Genomic DNA, 27,335 nt, shown 5'->3' with positions numbered 1-27,335 from the left:
GGGGATTGCACAGAGAAATATTCCCGAATATAGGTTTTTCACAACTGGGGGAAGTGAACCACAAATGACCTTCAATTCTTTTTTTTTTTTACAAGTGACCTTCAAATCCTAAAAGGGGTTGTCAAAGATATTTTCTTTTATCCTGTATGAACAGGACGACAATGTTGGATAGGCCATAAATATGTAATGTGGAAATCACACCAATCTCCAAAATAAACCAATGGCCAGACTTTATGGGAACACCATGGCTTGAGCTGCACAGTTCCTGTAACTACCATAGAAATGAATGGGAGTCACAGACACAACGTTGCTCTCTGATCTAAGCAACGTAATTCTCATTTCTAAGGGTGGTAAAGAAACAACAGGGCTCAAAGAGCTATACAGTTACCATAAAGTTTGGGGACATTCTGTCCTGCCATAGAGAGGTCCAATGATATGCATGCTCCCCCAACCTTCAGATGCTGATTGACAGGCTTTTCACTACACACAGTAATAGGAAAACCACTATCAGCACCTGAGGGATGGGGGAGGGCAGGGCTCATAGGTTTAAAGTCTAATACAAAACACAACAACTAATAGTTTGTTCACGGTACATAGACCTACACTCACCGGCCACTTTATTAGGTACACCATGCTAGTAACGGGTTGGACCCCCTTTTGCCTTCAGAACTGCCTCAATTCTTCGTGGCATAGATTCAACAAGGTGCTGGAAGCATTCCTCAGAGATTTTGGTCCATATTGACATGATGGCATCACACAGTTGCCGCAGATTTGTCGGCTGCACATCCATGATGCGAATCTCCCGTTCCACCACATCCCAAAGATGCTCTATTGGATTGAGATCTGGTGACTGTGGAGGCCATTGGAGTACAGTGAACTCATTGTCATGTTCAAGAAACCAGTCTGAGATGATTCCAGCTTTATGACATGGCGCATTATCCTGTTGAAAGTAGCCATCAGATGTTGGGTACATTGTGGTCATAAAGGGATGGACATGGTCAGCAACAATACTCAGGTAGGCTTTGGCATTGCAACGATGCTCAATTGGTACCAAGGGGCCCAAAGAGTGCCAAGAAAATATTCCCCACACCATGACACCACCACCACCAGCCTGAACCGTTGATACAAGGCAGGATGGATCCATGCTTTCATGTTGTTGACGCCAAATTCTGACCCTACCATCCGAATGTCGCAGCAGAAATCGAGACTCATCAGACCAGGCAACGTTTTTCCAATCTTCAATTGTCCAATTTCGATGAGCTTGTGCAAATTGTAGCCTCAGTTTCCTGTTCTTAGCTGAAAGGAGTGGCACCCGGTGTGGTCTTCTGCTGCTGTAGCCCATCTGCCTCAAAGTTCGACGTACTGTGCGTTCAGAGATGCTCTTCTGGCTACCTTGGTTGTAACGGGTGGCTATTTGAGTCACTGTTGCCTTTCTATCAGCTCGAACCAGTCTGGCCATTCTCCTCTGACCTCTGGCATCAACAACGCATTTCCGCCCACAGAACTGCCGCTCACTGGATGTTTTTTCTTTTTTGGACTATTCTCTGTAAACCCTAGAGATGGTTGTGCGTGAAAATCCCAGTAGATCAGCAGTTTCTGAAATACTCAGACCAGCCCTTCTGGCACCAACAACCATGCCACGTTCAAAGGTACTCAAATCACCTTTCTTCCCCATACTGATGCTCGGTTTGAACTGCAGGAGATTGTCTTGACCATGTCTACATGCCTAAATGCACTGAGTTGCCGCCATGTGATTGGCTGATTAGAAATTAAGTGTTAACGAGCAGTTGGACAGGTGTACCTAATGAAGTGGCCAATGAGTGTATATATATATGTATATATGGAATATGCTGCCAGCAAACAATGAAACTGTATAAAGGGGAAATAATCACTACAGCAATCGTTCTGCCTCCATGTAGTTAGCATTGGCTGTCAGAAGAAGCGCCACACTTGTCCATGGGTTGTGCCTTTTATTGCATCTCAGTTCTATTGAAGTATATGGGACTAAGCTGCATTACCATGCAGAACCTGTGGAATGGCATGGCGCTGTTTTTGGGAAAAGCAAAACAAAATACAATTAGTCATGTTTTTCTAATCCTGTACTACCCCTTTAACCTTACATGTTTGGGCAGTTATATGACAATTAAAGGGGTTGTCCCATCACAAGGATCCTATCTATACTGCTTGTTAATGTGGATGTAAGACTTTTCCTAAATACACTGCTTCAGCAAAACTGCTTTGTTTGTCCACTATCTTACTTTATTCAATTCATTGTTGACACATCCCTTGACTTATCTGCTCAAAAGTCAAGTGATGTATCTGCTGCTCTCAGGGGGGAGGGAGGAGGGGCTAAGTGCACAGGAGGGAGCCTGTGTACCTAGCTATTCCTGTGTCTGCACCACGTGACCTAGCTTCCTGCTCTCAGATAGGGGAGAGGAGCTGCTTTCATTTCTGAACTCGTCTTCTGTTCTCCCAGTTATCAAGTTAGCTAATTCAATTGTGTTCATTATGGAAGAGACAGGCAGTCTCTGTATGTAACACAGAATGGAGTTGCTCCTGCCTTTACTTCATAGTCCAATATTGTGCATATAATGTTGTTTGAGGACCTTTGATGACATCACAGGCCCTTCAGCCGCCCCAAAGGATCACGCTATGTGGTGGGCGGAGCTACACACTAATTTGGGGCGGGGCTATAAGGCAGGTTGCATGTGAAACCCTGCCCACCAAATTACGCAAGAAACCAGGAAGAAAGAAGATTTTACAGCAGTGAAGACTGGTGAGTATGCGACGTGGGAATACCCCGTTAATGACACAAGGGTGTACCCGTATGTCCTAGCTGCACAATATCACATAGATGCAGGGAGGTGGTTGTCAGTGACAGAAGGACATCCCAAAGAAAGGGTAATTAAGGATAAAAGGTAAAACAACCCCCCCCCCCAAAAAAAAAACAAAAAAAAACAACCACCACCAAAAAACACAACAACCAACACATACTACCATGTCCCTGGTGTCACTTACACAAAAATAGTAATAGTACTTTAATAATATTTTGTCCATTTGTCTGCATTTATTGGGATATTTAAAAATCTTTTTTAAAAAAATTGCCTTCAAAGCTATGTGCGCCAAAAATCCCCCCTCAAAAATGTGTGTAGTTACGATAAAAAAATGGATTATTGCAATATGTAAGTGTTAGAAAATATGGCTGTGAATTTCATTAATAACTTGGTGTTTTTATACAAGAGAAGAACAAAGTTAATTTGAATTTAATGGAAAAAAACAAAAAAACAAACAAAAAACAAAAAACAAAAAAACTTACAGAAGTCTCCGGGCACAGGCATAAATGAGAAGTTCCACAATTTGTTGTAGTTTAAGATGCAAATTCACAGTGCAATAAATAAAGTTTTTGCATGACTTAATATAGTAAAGCGATGGAGCGGTTGGTACAAAGGGCAACAAGACGGAGTCTAAACAAAAGACTGCAATAAAATATTTATTACATATATGTATAGATGATAACATGAAAGAGCCCCTCAGTGCTACTGTTAAGAGGAAACCTAATAAATGCATGAAGAACAAGGACAGCAAAGTGTGCAGGAAAGTCACATTCAAGGGGGTAAAAATTCCTACTGAAGGTATTGACAGGGGCTTAACTTGAAGCTCCCGGGCCCCCATTGCAAACTATGTAATGGGGCTCCCACTTACCATGAGCTATCTAGGATACTAAACCAATAACCAAACCATATAGCCAAAGTTTTGAACATGTGCATCTTCCATGGAAATCACTGTAGCAGGTCCACAGCCGCTCGCCCTGCGCCCTGGAGAGGACTGCGGCATATGGCAGATACAGAATTGTTTCAATGTAGGAAGTTAAACTGCTTTATAGTGAAGAACGTGGCAGTTACTTGCACATCTGCTCTCCATGGTTGTGCTCCTATTCTCATAGGTAACACCTCCAGGTTATAGAAAGATTTTCAGAGTCTTAGCCAGAACAAGTCGCATAAGCCAGACAGTCAAAACTTAAAATACACCATCTGTGATTTGCAACGAGTCCTGCCCAAGACTGAATCAACAGTTGCACAGAAACTCTATCTCTTTCATCTGCAGGTGATCAAACAGATAACATAGCTGCAAAAAGCAAGACATTACCTCAGTATTCAATGGAAGGCCCAAGTCACAGCATAATATACACATATACATATATCCCGGGACTGAACAACCTTATGATGGTTGGTGTATGGCAAACCAAAACCGGTGGAATTCGGCCATTTCTGCCTTTATTCCATTTCTGGAACAACATCCCTGATGAGTTTCTTAAAAAGATTTTCTGCAAGTGCACGGAGAAGAATTGAGGGAAGGCAAAGGGCAAAGGTCACATCAGATATTGATGGGATTTAGATGAAGTCTTCTGTTCATTCACTTTGCAATTGAATTGACAAAAATCAACTTCTTTCCGTTTGTGAAAACATTCTCACTTTGCACATTCCTAAATCTTTTACACAGTACTGTATATATAGTGAAAATGGTATCGAAATATAATTATCCTGCAAATAATAAAACCTTAGACAACTACAATGGCCTTTAAACAAATGAGAAAAAAATATATTTATATATATTTTTTCCCTCAAGCCAAACCTGGTCTTTCCTCAAGAGCCTAGCAAACCCTCTAAAGTCCGTGAACGACTGTAGCAGTCACATGGTCCATGTTGGGAGGTCATCACTGCGGTAGGAAGAACCTAGATGGGAAACTGGGATGTATAGAAATAGCTCATATTATTGCACACAGTTCTAACCGGGTTACATTTTGTTAACTGGTTGGAGGACCCCTTTAGGTTACTTTTCAGCGTGCACGGACTTCTAGAACACAAGTGACTTGCTAAGGAATCTCGTAAAATAATATGCAAATAAGCCGTTCTAGATAGAAAAAGGAAAACTAGCTTTAGTGCCACCTTGTGTAAGGTAACTCCCTAAAAATCAATGCCTGGTCTTCCAGAAACCTAGTGGCAAAATCTGGGATAAAAGCCAAGCCATTATACCTCCTCCAAAAGGAGGAGACGTGTTTGGGTCTCTCTTCCATCTGGTTTGGCGTTTATCCTAGATCAGAATACTAGGCACTTATCTACTAAGAGCTATCTCACCAAAGGTGGTGCTAGAGCAAGTTTTCCCTTTTCCATAAATGATGACATTTTATAATATTGTAGATCATAAAATAGCATTGCAACATTATCTAACATGAAACATTTCCAAAATGGTTTATCGAGAAACCCCCAAGGATGAACATAGGGTGTAAGGGTCAAAGGCAAAGAGATATTAAAGTGATACTATTGGCACTTGTTTTATAATTTTGGGGGCTTTATAACTCAAATCTGCTCACCACAATAGCAGTTTGGAGGATAGGCGTTCCCTTACCTCTGGCTGTGCTGTTTGGAGCCATGTGCACTGTTATAGAGGACGATCCAGATGTTGACAACGTCTTCTAGGTCAACACCTGCAAGTCAATCTTCTCCTGCACAACTAGGTGCCCCCTTTTTTTTTTTTTTACTTTAATGTAAAAAATTATTCGTTGCACTGTAAAATAGATCATCTACACAGAGACCTCCATCAATGACTGATGGCTTCCAGAGATGTCAAGCATTAGCAATGGCTCTGTTTCTTTCCAGTAACAGCCCCATTCCTGCAGTTGCAGTAGCAGGCACTGACCATGGACCAGGGTGGCGCTACTTTAGAATAAAAGCAGGCCAATTTACTATCCTTAAACGACTCTTCCATCTTTCTGAAAAGGAGAACAAATTTCTCTCGTCAGGTGAGGCTTTGCATTTGGAACGGTTCCCTAACACAATGCTATTTTGAGAACTCGAAAAATATTTTCTTAAAGCGCCTCTCACCAGATACAATGCATAAAAAAAACAAAAAAACAGTCCTACAATCCTGACTGAACTAGTCTCTGCTTTCCTCTACCTGGTTTGTCTTTAAGGCTGGCCATATACATTAGATAGCTTTGTCTCGCGACAATACCCATACGTATGCATGCTCACCTGGCAGAAGCTCTACTCATTGACCTCTGGTGGTGGCCCCAAGACCAAACGGGCTGGGCAACTATAGACTACCATCTGCTATGGGGAGAATGTCGGACACCTTCCCTTATGCGTTACATGGTGGACCTGTCTTGCCACTATCTATCCAATGTCTATGACCAGCTTCCTTACTTACAAAGAAAGTTCAATCTGCAACAAAAACAGATAAAATTATAAATAAAAAGATTTAGGATTTCTGTGCTCACCAAAAGCTCTGGTTTATTTCTCTATCCCCTTATCGGTTTTGTGATAACACTTTGTAAACTGTTTATCATTTGCATAACGTAAATTCTGTTTAGACAGATAAAGAGAATTGAGAAATCAAAGATAACGAATGAAATTTGACTTATTTTGACACCGACAATTGTGTTTTTTTTTGCATGTCTGAAAAGATTCTGGGACACAATTAAATAGACATGGCGGGGAAATGGGTCATCTTATTCCTGGGTGCAATGTATGTACTATACCTTGGTTATAACTGTGCCCCTGCAGTCCTCAGTTACCAGGTCCATCCACCTTCAGTCAATGACTGCCAAGTCACAGAGCCCGCACAGTAACTAGGAGCGTACCGTAGTCAATAAGCGTTTCAAGTGTTGTGCTTAGTATTGGTCTTGCTTATAAAGTGTCGTGTCTGGCAGTGGCATATTCCCTTCTTCCCCTTGAACTAAACGTGCAAACTCGTCTCATCTGATCAGGCATTAATAAATTTTGTAATATATACAAAATTGGCTCCTGGTCATGGGTCACATGGTCAGGCTTCAGCTCAGTAGCATTTAAATGAATGGGGCAGAACTGTAATACCAAGCACAGCCACTACACAATGTACAGCGCTATGTTTAGTAAAAGCAGACAAGAGGCCACAGCACTTGTCCAAATGCAGAAGATCTCTCAATCAGCTGATCTAGGGGTATCCCAGATGCCAGTTGCTTGTTTACATTACTGTCTCACATGCAGAACTCTACGGAGAAGGGAGGGATGGAGTAGGCATCTTCTGCCAGCTAGTTAATTGATTTATTGACTCATTCTGTGCACTGGTAGCCTCTTATCTACAACCTAGCAGAGTCAAGAGTTCAGAATAACAGATTGAAGAAGCAATTATTTCAGGGTCTTTTCTATTCCCCTCCCCTCTTCATAGAATAATATGTAGAAAGTAACTCTGCCTGTGGAGAAGAAAACATATTTCATATATAGTTCAATATATATTAAAGGGGTATTCCCATCACGCTTGTTCAGCAGCCTGAAGGCTGTTTGCTCTCTACACTTCCTGGTTTACTCAGCACATTTGGTGGGCGGGGTTTAACTTGCTCTGCTATCTGCTATGTTTGCAGTCAGTAATGAGGGATTGGTTGTAAATGAATTACCACAGTATGGAGCTGATGTAGAGGCTGATTTAGCAGAGCAAGATTTGAGTCAGTTTGTAATACATAAAGAGGTACCGGACTCCCTATCTCATCCCTTATCAGCCAAACTCAATTAAACTGACTGATAAGTGGAAGAGCAGGAGATAAGAGTTCAGAAATCCCGGAGTTCTCACCTCCCCCCTCCCCTATCTGAGAAGCTCCGTTGCTTGTCTGTGGCTCCCAGCACTCAGCCCCTCCCTCCCTCCCCCTGAGAGCAGGCAGATACGTCACTTGGGGACTGAGCAGATAAGCCCATGGTCCGGGGCCCGTGGTCATAGAAAGACATGTGAATAAATTAAGATGGCGGTCAAACAAAGCAGTTTTGATAAAGCAATGTATTTAGAAAAAAGTCTTATAGCCACATAAACTAGCAGTATAGATAGGATCCTTGTTATGGGACAACCCCTTTAAAGGGGCTCTATCAGCAAAATTTTGCTGTATGAGCCCCGCATACGCGTGAATAGCCTTTAAAAAGGCTACTCAGGCACCGCTAATCTTATTTTAAACCCCCCTCCCGTTTTAAAATAAAACTATAAAAACATAGATATAAATCATACCTTAGCATGCACGCTGGGCACCCTCCAGAGCTACTGCGCACTCTCCGGCGCCATTTTTCTCAATGGAAGTGCGCACGCGCCGGATTTGATCCAATCGGATTTAATCCGCTGGAAGAAGATGACGATGAAGCCAGGACCGGAGGGCATCGCCGAAAGAAGAGGAAGGCGTGCCAGAAGATGAAGTCGGATTGTGCATCACTGCCCAGGGTGCACTATAGGTATGATTTACATATAGGTTTTTATGGTTTTATATTAAAACGGTGGTAGTGGGTGTTAAAATAAGATGCCCGAGTAGCCTTTTTAAAGGTTATTCACGCATATGTGGGGCTCATACAGCATAATTTTGCTGATAGAGCCCCCTTTAAAGTGTCATATATCAAGCTGTACTGTAATACCAGTCCCCATGTGGCATAATCACCATGGGTTAGTCGCTAGAGATGAGCGAACACTGTTCGGATCAGCCGTTCCGAACAGCACGCTCCCATAGAAATGAATGGAAGCACCTGGCATGGCGACTGGCCGCTGGCAAAGTGTACGTGCCAGGTGCTTCCATTCATTTCTATGGGAGCGTGCTGTTCGGAACGGCTGATCCGAACAGTGTTCGCTCACCTCTATTAGCCGCGCCATTTCACAGTATACATATGTAGATGTACACACTGATACAATAGGACAAGGCACATAAGAGACTATAGATAGGTTCTATATATAGCCATGTAATGAGGACTAATTCTATTTCTGCCACTGGAGATATGGCTATAACACCGATATCTGATGCGATAATGTGATACAACCATATAGCAAAATGTCCGCTTCTCCCTCTGACACCATAACTCTCTGCAATCCAACAAATGCTATCATGATGTAAAAACACAACCTCCGGAGAGCTGCCTTTTCCATTACATCACATTAATATTTCATGTGCAGATCCAAACCCTATCTTCCAGGCATTGACATGTGTCGGCTAAAATGCTACGAGCGAAATATTTGTAACTAGGGTTAATGTATTATTCGGAATTATACACAGAGATTAACTAATATTTCCTGGGGAATAGTAAAATCTTACTAAAAATAAACAGGCGGTGCGCCAAACAAATTCTATAGGCGAAATATCCAAACTACCCTATCATAGGATTATTTGTATGTAAATTTAGAAAATAAATAAATAAAAAAAAAAGTATATAAAAAAAAGTAAAAAAAAAAAAAAAAAATCTTCAAAAAATAAAATAAAAATGTATATAATATCTATGCACACATACACAGTATACCTATATACATGCAGGGTGTGTATATAAAAGGTTGCACTTCTATATAAAAGGCCAGTAATGTTAATCGCAGAGAGTTTTTGCTCTTTGCACATTAATGATGGTGAATTGCCCTGTAGATTATTTGCACCTGCCCGCCGATGGCTTCCACTTCTACCTTCCTGTAATAGACAACAGCTGCCTAGCACAGAGATAAGGCAAACCATGATATATCGGCGATGATGGAGATATATTAAATGGCTGTAAATAGAAAGTCTTCATGAGCGTGAAACAATAACTAACACTGTGTGCGTGAGCATATTAGGGGGGCTCAAGGGCCATAGCAGCTATGATAGGGCCTGTGACCTTAGAGGGCATGCTCAGTACCCCATTGCTGATTTTTTTCTGGATTCCTGTAGTAATCCAGTAAGTAGTGGCCTACAGTACCTCTATGGGGGCCTGTATTGTGTGGGAGTGTATAACGGGCCCGTTATGGTGACAGTATACCGTATGGGGGCCAAATAAATAGGGGGTGCTATTTGGCCCAGTATTTCCTAGTTATGCCCCTGGGGTGACCACACATAAATATGAACAGTGCCTGAAGGTAGAACAGACTATATAAGACTGTAGTTGTTGGCTATATCCAAAAGCTCAAGACACAAATATCTGTATTTGCATCATATATTTATGGCTGGGTTAAACTAATAACAAAAAATTCTGCATGTGGGTCATTAAAAAAAAATGCAATACACTTCATTAACAGACTCTGCCTACTTTTTGTAAAATCTGTTAAAGCATTCTAGGGAGACGGGGTTGGGGGGGGGGGTTAGAAATGTCTTGTGAGAAGGGGACAGACTGTTTTGTGCCTATTTGTTTGGTCATGTGGCTGTTAGTAAGCCACACGTACAGTTAGTGTATTATTATTGTTTAGTTAGTAGCTCAGACGAGCAGGATTTTGTTTCTTATTGTTTTGGCTGAAGTCAAGGCTGTATTTTATTTTGCTATTTTTTTTGTTCCTGACATAAAGGTTTATTTATTTTGCTTTTTTTTTTCTTGCAGGTTTTGCTGCAAGATTTGTGTCCCTGCCTCTGACTGATTGAGTCCACACCACTGTTTTCACCAAGTTACCTTCCCCAGTTTTTTTTTTACAGTAATTTTTATAGACCACCCAAGGGATCTGATCACTACTACAATGCATTGCTAAATGATAGCAGTTGTATTAGAGGCTGCATAAAGCTGAGAAAGCTTTGATCAAGGCACTGGGAAGGTGGTGGTGGGGAGTTAATGTCCGCGATCAGTGCAGGCACTAATTGCGTATATTGCTGCCAGTTCTCTGTTGTATATCGCTATATTTCAATACCAGACATCTGCCGTACTATCACAGCGGAGGTCCGGAAAGGGTTAAACTGCACCAGATTTTCTCGTGTTTTATGCTGTTTGATACTCTTGCCTACTTTTACGCTGTCTACTCTGACTCTACACCACTTATTAATTTGCAGAAACAGAGTAAAAATTTTGGTGCAATTTATATTATAAGGCGGCGAACGGTTCTCCACATGGAGGTGTAAAGCATGTACCCCAGTTTTTTGGTGCAAATTATTGCAGGAATCTGGTGCACATTTTTAGTTTATCTGTCCCAGGATGTGCCCTTATTAGTAAGGAATCTCATGATCAGTCCTGGGAAAAGCCGAGGAGTGTTGTGATATCTACAACCATTAGTGATGCCATTCTTTCAATAGCAATATACAGGTTACTACATCCAAGAAGCGTTTAACACGAAACCCCATTTAGCTGCTCCCTGCCATATTTGCACCCTAGAGTATCTTGGCATGACATATTTACTTTCGACTGGTTGCACGATTGACAAGCGATTATGCTCATTTTCTGACTGCATAAATAGCGACTCCCAGAGCTGATGCTTTTGCTCCCCGAACATTAGGAAATGCTCTCACAAGCTTTTAGAGGAGCCGGCGTTACCTGCCCTGCTGTTACGGCAGCAATGACTGACCACAGTTCACTGGCAGCAGCCAGTTCTGATAAATACAATCTAACAAGACATTTCTTTGGGAAAATGCTGAAAGCTTCCATTAGCCTACATCTGGGGTATACCCTAAAGAAGGCTCATGTCCACACGGCTATGGACTACGGGGTATTCCAGCATTAACCAACAATATCATCAAACCTAGCTATAGAGATGTGTATACAAAAATGAGCTTACAAAAAAAAATTCAATCGATGCCTAGTAAATAGCACAGAAAATACAAGAGAGAAAATAATAGAGGAACCACCAAACCACATGTTTAACATTACAGCATAATGAAACAACATCAACCACACCATCTATAAATATACATATGCAACACGAAGTGATAAAACAGATGCGAGAAACTACAGTAAAATCAGGTTCATAGAACCAAAGTTTACCGTTCTTCATCCAAGGACAAGAGCAACTTCTATCTGACTCAATTCCATGAACTGTAGGAAAGATGACTAGTCTAGGCTGGCGAACCCTGAAAAGGCGGGGGATCTCTGGATTGGTTCTAGCCATTGGGCAAAAAAGCAAAAATTCACAGCATAGCCCTGGCTACATATTAGATTTTCTATTGTCGAAATGGCCAATGGCGGATTTTAGTCTATTGTAAAAAATAAAGAAAAAAAACAAATCTGCCACGATGGATATTTTTGGCTTGCTGTTGGCCATTGTTTGGCATGATGGCCACTTTTAGCTGATCAGTCTAGTTACTGATGTTGATGGTAGAGTTGTTCGCAAGATTGATCTCGTAACCAATTGGACGCCCCCATGGTGTCATGGCCAGTCTTACAAAGACACAGTCACCTGTATGAAGTGAGTCGGTTGCAGGAGCTAGACTGTGGCTTATGTATTAGATAGGCGTTGTTCAGTGACGGAAATTCAGGCACAACTGGATATGTTTTTCAGCTCTCTTCTCCCTCACATAGTAACAGAATCTCTGCTATATCCCATCATAAATATCATCCAAAACGTGGTGTGCAAACTGGATAAGTCTTTACATAGCCAAAGACTCATAAAGGCAGTTTTCTGCTGTTTTGCATATTTTTATTTTTTTCTATCACCATCTATAGGTAGCGACCCTGTATGTCAATGTCCGACATGTGAAAGAGCCTTTAAACTCGACTTGCAATTTCAGCAAAATCTCCTTTTAGAAGGTCACCATCGTTTCAAAAAAAGTGTAATCCCATTTCATAGAGCATGTGATTCTACCAAGAGGTAACGTACATCTCTCTAGAAGCAAGAAAAGAAAAAAAAATCCTATGTACTTGGATATTATTCACAGACAGCAAGCAGTTTTCCTGACAGTGCTCATAGATTACCCTTTTCCTGTGGCATGCCTGGATAGTAGATGCTAGAATGGAGTGGGTACCTGCACGTATCTACCCTATATTTGCAGTTTAGCGATACAATATTATGGTCACTTTGGCTTTGTTTGCTAGTGTACAGTTACTCCTGGCAGAATTACATAAGAATACACCAAATTAGACAAATATACCAGCTCCAGTGTTGGAGACTGTCAGACATTGTAGGCCGTATTAAATAAAGATGAAACTGATGATCACTCACTATCAACATCCTGGCAGTACAACTTTGCAAAAACTGTATTCTTATTCATCGAGTATTCTGATAAATTCCTTTTTTTTTTTTTTTTTTTTTAAATGACTTGATAAATAAGATGTTGTTGCTGGGAAATGTGGGCATCTCGGTGGCTGTGGTTAGTTAATAATCAGAACTGTATATTACGCAGTCACTGCCAATAAGTGCCTGTACATGATACAGACCTGAATGCTTCCCTTTTGCACAACCCTCAACTTCCCAAGGTTGTGGGTCCCCGTTCTACATAACTATAGTCTCTCCAACATGAGTAAGAGTCTAGGATTTTGTTGCCTTCTTGCCGATTCTTAATGCTCCATCCACTCCAAGACTATTCAGCATAAGACTCCACAAACCTACTGTACATGGTGGTCTCTCCTTAAGGAGTGACAATATTCCCATAATCTATTCAGTCTTATGTAAGAGATTTTCAATTTGGATGGGTCACCTAAAGTTAACATTGATAAGGTTTCACAGAGTACAAAAAAATCAATAATCATTAAAGGCAGTAGCATAACTAAAGTCTTGTGGGCCCGGTGCAATCTTTTTCCGGGCCCCCTACCTCATCCCTAGAGTGAATTCTGATAGTGATGGTTACAGGTGCTAAGGAGTTTAATCCACCTTAGTGTGGTTAGTGTAATCTGTGGGTCTCCTTGGCTTATGGGCCAGATGGAAGATTCAATCTCAATACTGATGCCAGTGCTTATGGACCCCTCTAAGGCTCCTGGGCCCGGTGCGACTGCACCCTCTGCACCCCTTCAAGTTTCACCCCTGATTAAAGGTGTTGTCAAGGAAATACAGTTTTTTCTCTCTGAAGAATGGGGAAGGTGAAAAAACCAAAACAAAACCGAAAAACATTCACCTGTCCCCGATACTCTGGTGTCCCAGGTTCCTGTGTGATCCCACGGTACCCTGGGCCGTATTCTAGTAGATACTGCTGCCACACAACCGCTAAGGCCAATAAAAGGACCTGGGGATGTCACAGGCGATGTATGGAAGTGACAACCCGGGTCCTTTCCGTAGGCCACTGTTTGATCTCAGAGGTCACCTGCAAGTGCGGAATTCTGCCAAAACAAGCCCCGGGGCGCCGAGAGAGAACAACAGGGACAGAAGTTCACCTTCCTTGTCTCCAGAGGAAAAAAAACAACCAAAAACTGTTTTATCTAGAGAACCCCTTTAACAACAACAGCTAGATGAAATAGGGTGGGTGGATGGATAAATGGATGGATAGATAGATAGATAGATAGATAGATAGATAGATAGATAGATAGATAGATAGATAGATAGAGTTTGTACATTGTTACAAGCACTTTCTTTGCACCAATGCATTTAGAAAAAAATTAAAAAATATAAAAACTTCAGTGCAGATTAAAAAAAATCAAAAAAAAATCACACCCTGTGTATACAGCTTTTTTGCCTATTTATCAACATGGTTACAGACTACGACTACTGTGTGTAGCCAAATCCTTCCATCGTGTGTTACTCCCTTCATCCTATTATATTAACAAGGGATACAATCATGAAAACCACAGACTACACGGGTTGTTTGCAGTCTGTAACTATAGAGATACTAACACTAAAGATGAAAATCTTAAATCAAGGTGATTTGCAAAGTTCAGCTGTATTTAAAGCACTAAAAAAGACTGGAAAATTCATATTATATATCCTTAAAAGAGATCTTATGAAACCTAATATATTGTGTTTGATAGATTAGTCTTTGTATGAAGCCCTGTAACAGAGAATTTATTGCAAAAATTTGCAAACAAAAATATATATTTGACTGGACTTTTCATGGATCTGCCCTCAGTTACACTAGTATATAAGCATGTACTGGTGTCGTAAACCGTAATTTTTTTTTTTTTTTTAATAAATTGCATAGAAAGACTAAAAAATTCATAAGATCTGTTTCACAAAATCACCAATTCAACCAAAAAAAAGCATATAATAAAAATGACAAAAGATTTGTTCTTATAGCTAATAAAATATTGATGCCAAAGCATTCAAGTAAAGTTACTTTCTGTGTTCTGATTTAATGAATCATTTGAGCAGTATCTGACGGAGTGACACAGATGTAGGGCTCGCTGAAGCCTACGCTAATACCTACTAGTATGGACTTCCTTGGGACAGTGAATATAGAACAATGTGTCAGACTGAAGCAATATCAAAAGATATTAAGTGCTGTGCCAAGGATGCTACAATGTTGGACCACAACGTTCCTTGACCTGTGAAAGTCTCCAAAGTACTTCCTTGCCCTAGAGGCTCAAATGACTCAGAAAACCCACAACAAGGCAAAAAGTAACACCGGTACTTACTGGAAATGACTGTCATTGAAGATATGGATCTTGTTTATCTAGTTTTGTGAAAATTGCAGTTAAAGGTTTTAGTACAATTTGTTTTGTGTGATTTTATTTCCTTTTTTACACGGAAACATAAACAGGTTGTAGGAGTTACTTAGAGAACAGAAATATTCCCTGAGCAAATCTAATATCAATATCTATCGTAGTGACAAAAGTAAAGCCGTGTCAAAATTTCAGAGGACATAAAATAGTTGAGTAAAATAATTTATGCACCATTATAGTCTATGGGGTCCGCTGCTTTCTTTGCTCACCGCTTTTTAATGCATTCGGTATTCCCCAAGCGGACTTCCAAAACGGAAAACCGAACGCAGATGGAACCAGGCCTGACAAAGTCTTCCCTTTTATCTGCTGTCATACCATACCTGGAGTATAAGGAGCTTTGTACATTGTAATAGAATCATGTATACTTACACAGATAGCAGGACTATGGCAATGATCGACCATTCAGGGACTGTGTGGATTATATTCGTATTGGTAAACCTGAAACACAAATGAAATAAACAGAAAATAAGATAAGATAATCCTTTAATAGTCCCGCAGTGGGGAAATGTCAGTATGTTACAGCAGCATAGTAATACAGATACAGGATAATACACAGTAAGTGACTGTATGGATGCATATACTAGATCATAAAGAGGATAAAGATACATAGATGACACTCTAGAAAGGAAAGTGTAGCCCATTAGTGCTATACTGTGTTATGTATTATGCCGTCACTTGCTTTAGTCTATAGGATAATGAGGGACAAATTGATGTGGGATTAAAACCTTTAGGGTAAATTCAGGAAGCCTTGTGTGGTCTAAGGAATATGATCCGCATTTCCCGAACAGACAGCGGCTTTGCTGAACTGAAATCACTGCCTCATAGTGATCTATAAAGGAACGGATTCCAGCCCCACCGTAGGTCTATTGACCTGTATTCAGATGATGCTGTGAGTGCAGGACAGTAGACCGGTGGCTGGGCTGGAACTCACAGCATCATAATAAAATGCAGTAAAATGCTCCATTTTTTTTAATCTACATTGAAACCACAGGAGATCAATTTTGTCATATTTAAAGACATCTTTACATATAACTCTGCACTCTCATTCATTACTTCATTATGCCTTCTGGAAATATATGAATAAAAGAACAACTGTCTGACACTGGTGGCATTCTCTGAGCATGCAAGAGTCACTGGTGGCATTCTGAGAGTATACAGGGGTCACCAGCGGCATTCTGAGAGTATACAAGGGTCACCGGTGGCATTCTGAGAGTATACAAGGGTCACGGGTGGCATTCTCTGAGCATGCAAGAGTCACTGGTAGCATTCTGAGAGTATACCCTGTCCCACAGGCCCGATGCCTTGGAGTCACACTGGACCCCGACCTATCCGTCAAGTCACTCGTTCAAACCCTCAACACTTCCTGCCACCTCCAACTCAAGAACATCCACCGTATCGGCTCCTTCCTCACCCCTGAAACTACCAAGATGCTCGTCCATGTCCTCATAATCTCCCGCTTAGACTACTGCAACACCCTTCTCCATGGACTCCCAGCTAACACCCTCGCCCCCCTAAACTGCGCTGCTCGCTTAATCCACCTCACCCCCCGATCTTCATCGGCTGCTCCCCTCTGCCAGTCTCTCCACTGGCTACCAATAGCCCAGCGAATTGGGTTCAAGCTACTAACGTTAACATACAAAGCGATCCACAACCTGTCCCCTCCATATATCTCTGAACTAATCTCCAACACGTAACCTCAGATCCTCCAATGACCTCCTACTCCGCTCTGCTCTCATCCGCTCCTCACACAACTGTCTCCAAGATTTCTCCCGCGCATCCCCCATACTCTGGAACTCCTTACCACGACACATAAGACTGATCCTCACAATCACAGGATTCAAGAAGGCCCTGAAGACTCCCCTATTCAGGAAGGCCTACAACCTCCAATAACACTATCACCGCACCGCCATCTGTACAGTCTCCCCCTCTCCTTCTGTCTCTACCCCCTTCCTCCATAGACTGTAAGCCCTCGCGGGCAGGGCCCTCTACCCCACTGTGCCAGTCGGTCATTGTTAGTATTATATCTACTTGTATATTCTGTGTACTGTATGTAACCCGCAAAGGTAAAGCACCATGGAATTAATGGTGCTATATAAATAATAATATACAGGGGTCACCGGCGGCATTCTAAAAGTATACAGGGGTCACTGGCGGCACTCTATACAGGGGTCGCCGGCAGCATTCTAAGAGTATACAGGGGTCACCGATGCATTCCAGAGCATACAGAGGTCACTGGCGGCATTCTCAGAGCATGCAAGGGTACCCGGCGGCAGTCTAATGCTAGTCTGACACAGGTAGAAAACACTAATATTAAGAGTATGCAGGGACAGGCCTAGTAACTAGTAATTCACAGTTGTCAAGTTATTCTAGTAGTATAGAATAGAATACTAAGGGATTTTCCAGGATTTAGACAATAGGAGCTGAGCTGAAGTACCCGGCGCACAGCAACTATACAGGAATTGGATCTATCTGATTCCAGCCCTGTATTGTGTATAGTATGGGTATCCGAAGTGGCCCCGTACAGCTGATCTGTAGGGTGTCCAGTTGTTGCTCCCCCACTGATCAGATAACAATAGGCTGTAGATTCCTAAATTCTGGAGATCTCAACAAGACATGTCAGGAGAGCTAACAGATCCAATTTAAAGGGAACCTGTCACCAGGACTGGGGCCCCTAAGCCAGCTGCATGTCCGATTGGTCACTTATTCATGTAAATGACTTTTAATCTGCTGGAGAAGAGTCCTGAGGAAGCTCCTGCTAAAAACTGGGCGCCCAGTTATCAATTTAATGCTAGATTTCCAAGCGGAATAACAGAAGAATGGTACAATATAGAATTGCAAGAAAGATACCTTGCAAATACTAAATTGCATATGTTACATTATGGTAAAGTTGCTTGTTCTATCTATACCACCTCCAACAAGGATGAAGTATAGCAGCAGCTTCATGGTGTGAATAGAGAGAAAGCCGTCAATGCAGACTTGCAGCGCTGACAATGATATGTGTGCTGTGACATCCTTGCAGAAATCATACTGACAGCCTGAGCTCATGTGACACTGCTGTAAATCTGCTAGGCTGAAGATAAGTGATAGAGACAGGCCGGATTCATCTGGGGACATGCCAACAAACAGGCCAAGGAGCACGAGTGCTGTGCAATGTGTCGCACTATTGATTGAAGCGCGGGGAGGCCGTGTCCATGTACACAAACAGGAGTAGCTGCAGATATTTGTGTCTATTAACTTCTAGTCAATGTTCTTATTGATTGGCAAGCTCCTAACACTGGTCCCTGCCATTAATATGCTGCTGGAGTGCGATATCGAGAGGGACGGCGGATACAAAGGACCCACCTGGAAGCGGCATTGTCACTCTGTGATATCGGCTTTCAGAACAGAGATATATAAAGCAGTGCTCTAGAAGGGGTATCCTGCAAAGAATATTAATCTTCTGTCCTTAGGATAGTGGATAAATAGCTGATGGCCCTAGAGAACTGCACCGATGCCAAGAATAGGGGTGCTTAACCCCATTGTGCAGGCAGACTGGATGTAGGTGCGCCCCCTGCTGGACGGGACACACAAGCGCCCCCATTCACTTCAATGGCAGAGTCGGCAATCTTATTGATCAGCTTCTTATCCTGATATGGGGGAGATTTACTTATGTATTTGTGCCAATATTTTCTGAAGCCCCTGTTCCACTTTATCAGACCTTTGTAGCTTACTTCCACCCTAGTCTTAAAGGGATATTCCAGTCGGAAGTATTTATCACCCTTGTACTGGAAAAGTCAGTGGGAATCAGATCAATGGGATCAAAATGAAAGACCTTGGTCTCCTTATTCCTCCAGTGGACTTTGAAATGTGAAAATGCAGATCACACGTCATATAATGGCCATAAATAAATAGTACACACATTAGATTAGTGACCATTTACCTGGACAAAACCGCTGTAGTTTTCCCATTTGTGCATAAACCCGAACATTACCGTCTACATCTATGCAACTGATTTTATATCTGAATTATCAAAGGACGGCAACAAACGTGATAAAGAAATACTTGAAAGATAAAAAGAAAAAATAAAAAATGTAAAACTCGAGATTTACAGGAAACCTAAAAATAACCCATAACAATACATAGTAAATGACATGCCGTACAAGGCGCTGTTCTGAGCAACAGATTCCCTTAAGTGGGTTTAAAGGGGAATCCCAGTGTAAATGATCTACTGATATAGAGAGACAGGTGAAAAGATCACATAAAAGTGAAGTTGCTGATCTCAGACCATGGGTTTCAAGAAAAAACAAAGAGGGCACTTAAAGGAAGAGTAAACCTTAAGATGAATAATAAGGGTGGACAAGAGATTTTTCTGCAAAGAGGACAGTCTTTTAGAAACCTTCAGATGGCAAATGGTGGGCTTTGATAAGGTATATAGGGCTTATCATGTATGGACTCGTAGTACAGAGAAAGCAGTGGAGGAGGGCTTGGATCGCAGCCAGTGGCCTTACAGTTAGAGAGAGGTCAGACATCTTTGTAGGGGCTTCAATGTAATACCACTGAAACAAGCTGGAAGCAGTTCATATACACAGCCCAGTCCTATGAATGTGACCGCCGCCTACTTTAGACAACCAATCGTGGAAGGAAGGTGTCATCAGCCATCTGGGTGCACTCATCATTGTGGAAGGCACGATATATCAGCACAAGTATGCTTCTATCCTTGCGGACCATGTTCACCCCTACATGCGAATTGTATTTCCTCAGGATGATGGCATCTACCAGCAGGACAATGCAACGTGTCATAAAGCTCGCAGTGTACGTGCGTGGTTCGAGGATCACCAGGATGAGTTTACCGTACTCCCTTGGCCAGCAAATTCCCCGGACTTGAACCCAATCAAGAATCTGTGGGACCACCTCGATCGGGTTTGTTCCCGCCATGGATGCTCAATCACGTAACCTAGCGCAGCTGGCCACGGCACTGGAGTCGGCATGGCTCAACATCCCAGTGATCAGCATCACAACATCCCCTCTCTTCCTGCACGTCTCACTGCGGCCATCTTCATAAGTTCATGCATAGTAGGGTATACTAGTTAAGTGGTGGTAACATTGTGGTCTCTGCGTGCTGTATATCATGGCAGTGTCACTTGGCTGAGATACCCCAATTTGCATCAACACTAAAAGGGTTTATATCTTTGGAAAGGCTGACTTGATTTGGAGAAGCACCACAAGGCTCAGGGTGACAGCACCCATCAGATGATGTAAGGTATATCATTTGGACCTGGTGTCAGGTCCTCTCGAATAACATTTTGTTAGCTCATGTTTCTTCTATGGCACTACTTTGTATTATTATGAGTTGTACGCAGCACTCTTATTACTTTGCTACTGTATGTAGCAAAAAAATACAAAAAACCCCACCCAAAACAAAAAACACACATGCACTATTTCGCCCTTTACTAAAGGGGGCTTCCAGCCAATGCCCATCATCACCGATCCACTGGATCATAACAGGTTCTCTGCTGTTCTATCTAAAACCTAGAGCCAGACGGTTATGTTGTGTGTCTTTGACGCTTCCATAGGACACTGCAGCCATAAACTTGCACTAGGGAGATGGGCATCTAGTTGCTGGGCTCTAACTAGTGGATCTAACTAGTGGATGGGTGATACATTCTCCAGGCTGGGACTCTCTCCTAGGCTCCTCACACAGCCAAGACATTGCAGAACTTCCCGCATGGACAGCTCCTTGCCACCATGTAAAATCTGAAGCTATTCTTATTAATTCCAAGGTTTACGCTGGTTGCACAGCCAGAACATGACCACGGTACACAGTATATTACTTGATGTACAAAATCTGTGTAACCTATATCAGCATCCATACTAAACCCTTATAATATAAGGTGGAGCTTCAGTCTAAAGCCAAGGAATAGTCATCCAGGTACTAGATCTGATAACCCAAGTGAAGCAAATAATTTACCTTTTAGCTTGCTTAGCGGCCCGACAGACAGACATCCCCTGGAGAATAATGTGACATCTCAATTTTGGTAACTAAAGCGTACAGGCACGCTGGGACATTGCTGAGAATGAACTATAACTGTACTAAAATGTCTTCAGAGATCTCCTTAGAGCTTTTTCTCCTCCGCACAGAGTGGACTAAAACGTTGCAGCAAATAGGTTGAACTAGAAGTGTTTCTGAAGGACTCAGTGGAGAGGAAAATCGCAGCTCTGTGATAAGTCCCCCTGTCTCGGTTTGTCCCCTCCATTGGACTTTGTGACAACAGACTGTCATTTCTCTCAGTCTCCAAGACATAGAGAGGGCAGAGGTTACTGATATCATCACTGCTGCCTATTAATGGCAGAATCACTAGGCAAAGCGGAGGGGAAAGACGTCCCTATTACCTAATGGGAACCTGCTCACGAGATAGAATAGACCAAAGCTGGAGCACAACCCACATCTCGCCCAACTCTGCCACACACACGTTGGGCTGAGAGATGGGAGTAAGCCATTGCCAGACTAACCCAAGATCAAAGGATAAGGCAGTTAAAATCTAGCTGACCGATCCTCATCTTCCCTGGCACTGGGGGACAGTCAGGATGACCCCATATGCTGGGATGGCCAAATCAGCTGAAATCGAGAGGTTTGACTGACACACAACTAATGTGTATGAACCACTAAAACCCCAAAAAAACCAACGGAACCCATAAAACCAAAATGAACTATATTACTATTATTATTATTATTATATTGCTGCCTATTACACACGTCGCTCCAAAATAGTATTTGATCCTGTGGGAATCACAATCTAAATTTTTCATATGAATACTTAAAAGGTGTTCTCCAGGAATCCCCATACTCGCCTGTCCCTGGTGTCCACCACCGTGTATGGTGAAGTTTCCACTACATGTCATGCGCTGCACAAGACTGCTGAGGCCACCGATTGGCCTCAGTGGTCACATGCGGCACAAGACTACCGAGGCCACCTATTGGTCTCAGTGGTCACATACAGCACAAGACTTCTGGTAGTGACTTCACGGCATGCCGGGATGAACAGTGGAGGCAGACACCAGTGTCCCAAGGACAGGTAAGTATTTTTTCATGTTTCCCCCTCCCCAGCCTCCTCTGCAAGTTGTTCAATTCCTGGAAAATCCCTTTAACTTGCGGCAAATGGGTCCCAACTCAAAATCTGTATAGGCCACCCTGGGTTACGGCTGCGTGTGCAGTATGTATACTGTATAAATTAGGGCAGTGGTCCCCAATCTTTTTTCCACCAGGGACCAGTTTCAGCAAGACAATTTTTCTATGGCCCGGTGGGGGCAGGAAAGGGGTGTGGATGGGGGCAGGGTTAAGCATGGGGGTGTAGAAAAGCATCTCCGGTATCGGCATTGCCAACGACTGGAAGTAGCGCATGCGTACTACAGTGGAACGCATGGCAGAGAGATGCATAGAGAACTGCGACAGTGGTATGATTAACACATCAAAGGATGTCAAGGGAGGCAGGAAGTGTAAAACAGAAGAAGAAGTTGCCCAAAGTTTGGTAGGCGAGTGCGGGGTGGAGCCAAGACCCGCTGCATGTCCTGCATAGTACTAGAATCCCGGACATACAGCAGGTCCCGGCTCAACCCTGCACTTTTCTCACCTTATCCCGATGAGCAACAACCAAGCTGCTGACTCCTTGCCGCCGGTACGCGGACCGCTGCAACATGCCCCGTGGCCTGGTACTGGTCCGCGGCCCGGCAGTTGGGGACCCCTGAATTAGGGGATTACAGCACTGTGGGAGGGACAACTCCCAAGGATTAACACAAAGACTGCAAAAGGAACTAAACAACCGCACTGTTCTGTCTTTCATCTTGGGCTATCTATACCTAGGTACTGCCATTTCAACAAATACTCCATCAAAAACTAGGACATGCGATTGCAAGAAAACTTGGTAATAAATGGTATCATAGATGTTTTGTGCGCTCATCAGGCTGCTTTCTGCTCCCCATCCCTCTGCTAAAGTAATTTCCACTATGAAAATCTCTGTCGGCCCCAAGACGGACTGCAAGTCACATGACTCATCTCTATAGAATTCAACATCAAACATACAGAGATTTTTCTAATAAGAGGAAACAATTCTCCAGAGCTTTTGACACCTTTTGGGCGATTATCAGTGTGTGTTAGACAGCACTAAAAGACACACAAGTCACGTATAGATGATCCATTATCTGATAATACAAATATCATGTATGAATGTCATCAGAAATAGAAGAGGTGAAACATACTCGGAGGAAAATAAAAATGTGAACATACTCTAGAAAAATCTCCAACGCAATAAGAAAATTTCAAAGAAATAATGCCATTAAATAACGCTGCAAAAAACAATGAATCTTTTGTAAAAATATATCCTAGAATTTTCCATTTAGAACTCACCTGAAGGTTTTGACCAGATCGTGTAACTCCTTGGAAACATCACTGTATGAGATCTGAAGTGGTATCAAGATGGCCGGAAGACTAAAAAGAAGAAAACAATGAAATAGTTCAGAAAATCTCAGATCGTTGACATGAACTGACAAGTTTTTGATAGAGAAACTCCAACGTCACCAGAAACTGACAACTCACAGCAGACTTCTACCCATTCACTCACATGTATTAGGAATCTCTATTGTGCAGAGGATAATACAGCACCTAGACTCCAGTTGGATATAGAGTACTTGTCTGAATATGCACTTAAATGGGACATTTCACCATCCCAACCCAATCAAGTTCTTAGCATCTGCTCCAGCACAGTTGGAATTTTCTCTGTAGCCTCCACCATTCCTGAGTAACACATGTAGTTAGTTTTGGTGCCTGACGTGTTATAATGTCAGAAGGGCAGTGTCGGGCAACATTGATTGTTCAGGAATGGTGGGGGCTACATAAATTCCAATTGTGTGAAAATAAAAAATGTTTTTTTGTTTTTTCACAGTAGACAACCTATTTCCAGATGTCCTATTAGAGCATATAGAGGTAATAGAGTAGGGGGCCCCCTGGTTGTTCCAAATCCAAGAAGAAGAAACACTGGGTTGTGCTGGCTACTATGTGACGTATCCCTTTGTGGTATATAAGAGGGAGGCCGGTAGACAACTGTTTAACGACGGGAGGACCTCAGGAAGCATCTTTGCACAAAGTGGTCCATCATGTACTGGCCTCTCTTTGTTTGGTCCTGCAAAGTTCTGCCAATAAAGAGTAATTCTCATACTGGTGAGGGCCACTCTGCTTTCTTGGATGTTCTATTTTTCTGTTGGGGGGGTCCACTGGTTTTATCCCCTTCCTCAGTATATTAATTCACTGTTTATATAGGATGCCTTTAAAAGTGATGCACATAAGAAATCAGGATGACAATTTCTTTTCAATCTCATGAGTCATGATTTTTTTCTTTTTATGTACGCCACGTGGCAGCCTCTCCGCCCGCCAACTCTCCGTCCTAGTTGCCACTTTACTGAACTCCTCCCTACAAACCCATTTTAATGCATTAGCAAATAACCAACAAGCCTACAAGTACACCAAGTCTGTATACTATTGCTAAAAAAAGAATTCTAACTTGGGCATGACGGCAATTCTGCAGTAAAAGGGTTAAATGCAACAAAAAACACAAATTTTTTTTTTGTAAAATACATGCATGTTTTTTTAATCTGTTTCACAGGTAAATAAAATTACAAAAATAGAAAATCTTGAATATTTTACAGTCCTGAGCCTTCAATACTCCTACATTATATTTGGCCGGTAAAGAGGTTTTCCTTCTCTCCTATAACAGAAAGCGATCATGTATTCCAATACTGGTCCCTGTTCATGGGTCAATGGGGTTCGGGATGCCATATACATCTGTGGTGTGTAGGGCGCATAGGACAAAAAAAATTATGCAGTTATAATGGTTAAAATTTTTAATTTTTCATATACACAACCTCGGTGGTATCTGCAGAAACAACAGCGACACCTACAGGTTAAAGGGGTTCACCAGCTTTACAACCACCACTAATTCCAGCAGAGATGCCAATGGTGGGCTCTATTGGTACATTGTGAATATGGACAGAGGAGAAGGCATCCAATCCATTTATCGTGTCCAGGGTTTGCCAGCAATATTTCGACTTTATCCCAGAGCCACATAGGGCCAGACTAAGCTGACATCTTGGTGAACGCAGATACGACACACAGGTTCAGTGTATTCTGTCTGATAAGGAAGGGTGGACACAGCTGACACCTTTTTAATGGCTAACAAAAATGGTGGCAGATTGCAAGCTTTCGAGACTCCTTAGGTCTCTTCATCAGGCATGGTATAAGACAATTTCTGAAGGGATGCATATTTATACATAAGGACACCAAAATATGTGGTCACCCTTCTTCAGGGTCCAGCTTGCTAGCAAATAATAGGTTTCCAAAACACCACCATAACCACGGCCTCCAGAAAATCATAAGTTTGAGATACCCTTAAATCTCACAGAACCAATTTCATGTAACCCAGGTATTTTCTTGCACATGAACAAAAAAAAAAAAAATAGTTTGTAAAATATCGACATTGCAACTTTTCACACTTCACAAAAAAGAAGCCAGTTTCCTGCTCAAGCTGGGCAGGGGAAGGTGACAAAAAAAATGGGGCACACCAAAGTGCTTAAAATAATACACATGATGATTTACATGGCCGGATGTAACAACACAAGTTCTGATAATAAAGACAAACTAACAAAACATGAGTAATGCTAGGAGGCGGCCAGAGATAAGATCCGGCATCAAGTATCTAAGGGTTCAGATAAGTGGGAAATCACAAATTGTGTTCGATGTCACCTCTAGTTTACATAGAAAAAGCTCACAGTAAATGAATAACTCAGAGACAAAATTTTCCAGTCCTCTCATTTTTATTTTTTCATGCGTTTGCTTCGACTTTATATCTGTATCCCCCAGATTCCTGACCTATGTCTGGTCCAGGGCGGGTCTGGAATAGGTTTCAGCCCCAGGTGTGGGCATTAAAGGGTTACAGGGCCTGCACTTCAGGGCAGATCCTGGGAGGAGAGGAAGTGATTTGGCCTGTCCTGACAAGAAGAGACTGGTGATACGGTACAGTGTTGTTTTGGTTGCTGGTAGTAAGCCACACGTATAGTTAGTATTTTCTGTTTAGTTAGTGCTCAGACGAGCAGGGTTTGTTTTGCCTGACGTTAAGGCTGTATATTATTTTGCTTATCCTGCGCCTGACAAAGGTTTATTTTGTTGTTTTTTTTCTAAATAAACTGGCTTTTGCTGCAAGATTTGTGTCCCTGTCTCTGCCTGGTTGGGTCCGCACCACTGCTTCTTCCGAGCTACCTTCCCTACACCAGACATTATGAATTTATTCTGGAATTGTTAACTGTGAACTAGAGGGGCTGCATTAAAGGGAGTCCACAACCACCCAAATTACTTCCATTTTGTCCCTCTGTTCTCTTGACCAGTAGGAGTCTGAATGGTCGGCTCACTGATACACAAATTATCCCCTGTCCTATGCTTAGTGGGACTCAGCGCCAATTTAACGTTACAGGAAAAAAAAATAATACTTACACTTTTTTCAATTTTTCCATTACAATTCGTTTGCGGATTTGTTGCTGGGAACAAGAATCCACAAGAGGAAGAGGTGGGGCCCAAGATGTTGTCTCCTGAATAAAGAAATAAATAAAAGTAGCAGATGAAGGGGTTAGTTCATTACTAGCAAATTGTCCAGCTAAATAACAAAAAAATACATATATAAATCCCGCTAATATATAACATTAAATCAACAATATACTCAAAGACAAGATAGATCATACATATGACTTAGTTGTATGCCCACGTTAGACACTCAAGGCATATCCATATGATATAAATGTATGATAGTTGGTCAGGTTCAGTTGTTCTATATCGAGAGAGACACACACATAAGTATGGCCACTTCTCCATTTTGGACTCTTCTGTATACAGTGACGGCAGTGCCTTGGTTTGCCCACACGTCCTGTGATACGTGTGCTAAATGCAGAGTACAGTGGCCCATCACAAACAACCGTGTGCAGGCCACCAACTATGATTGAACAGCCATGTGTGTGGGCTGATAGAAA

At 42.1% G+C, this 27,335-nt stretch overlaps 1 protein-coding gene across 1 annotated transcript in view; it reads right to left on the bottom strand.

Moving 5' to 3' along the window:
* RPAP2 (RNA polymerase II associated protein 2) overlaps positions 1-27,335 on the bottom strand; it is a 45,226-nt gene that overhangs the window by 4,457 nt on the left and 13,434 nt on the right. Inside the window, exons 9-11 of the mRNA XM_075286568.1 lie at positions 26,806-26,900; positions 23,674-23,754; positions 15,663-15,731 (exon numbers count right to left, since the gene is read on the bottom strand). Of these exons, the coding sequence (XP_075142669.1) occupies positions 15,663-15,731; positions 23,674-23,754; positions 26,806-26,900 (245 nt within the window). The remainder of the gene's footprint in view (positions 1-15,662; positions 15,732-23,673; positions 23,755-26,805; positions 26,901-27,335) is intronic.

The sequence above is a fragment of the Leptodactylus fuscus genome, chromosome 9 (assembly GCF_031893055.1).
Source record: "Leptodactylus fuscus isolate aLepFus1 chromosome 9, aLepFus1.hap2, whole genome shotgun sequence".
NCBI lineage: Eukaryota > Metazoa > Chordata > Amphibia > Anura > Leptodactylidae > Leptodactylus > Leptodactylus fuscus.
This window is presented reverse-complemented; position numbering and strand designations above follow the sequence as displayed.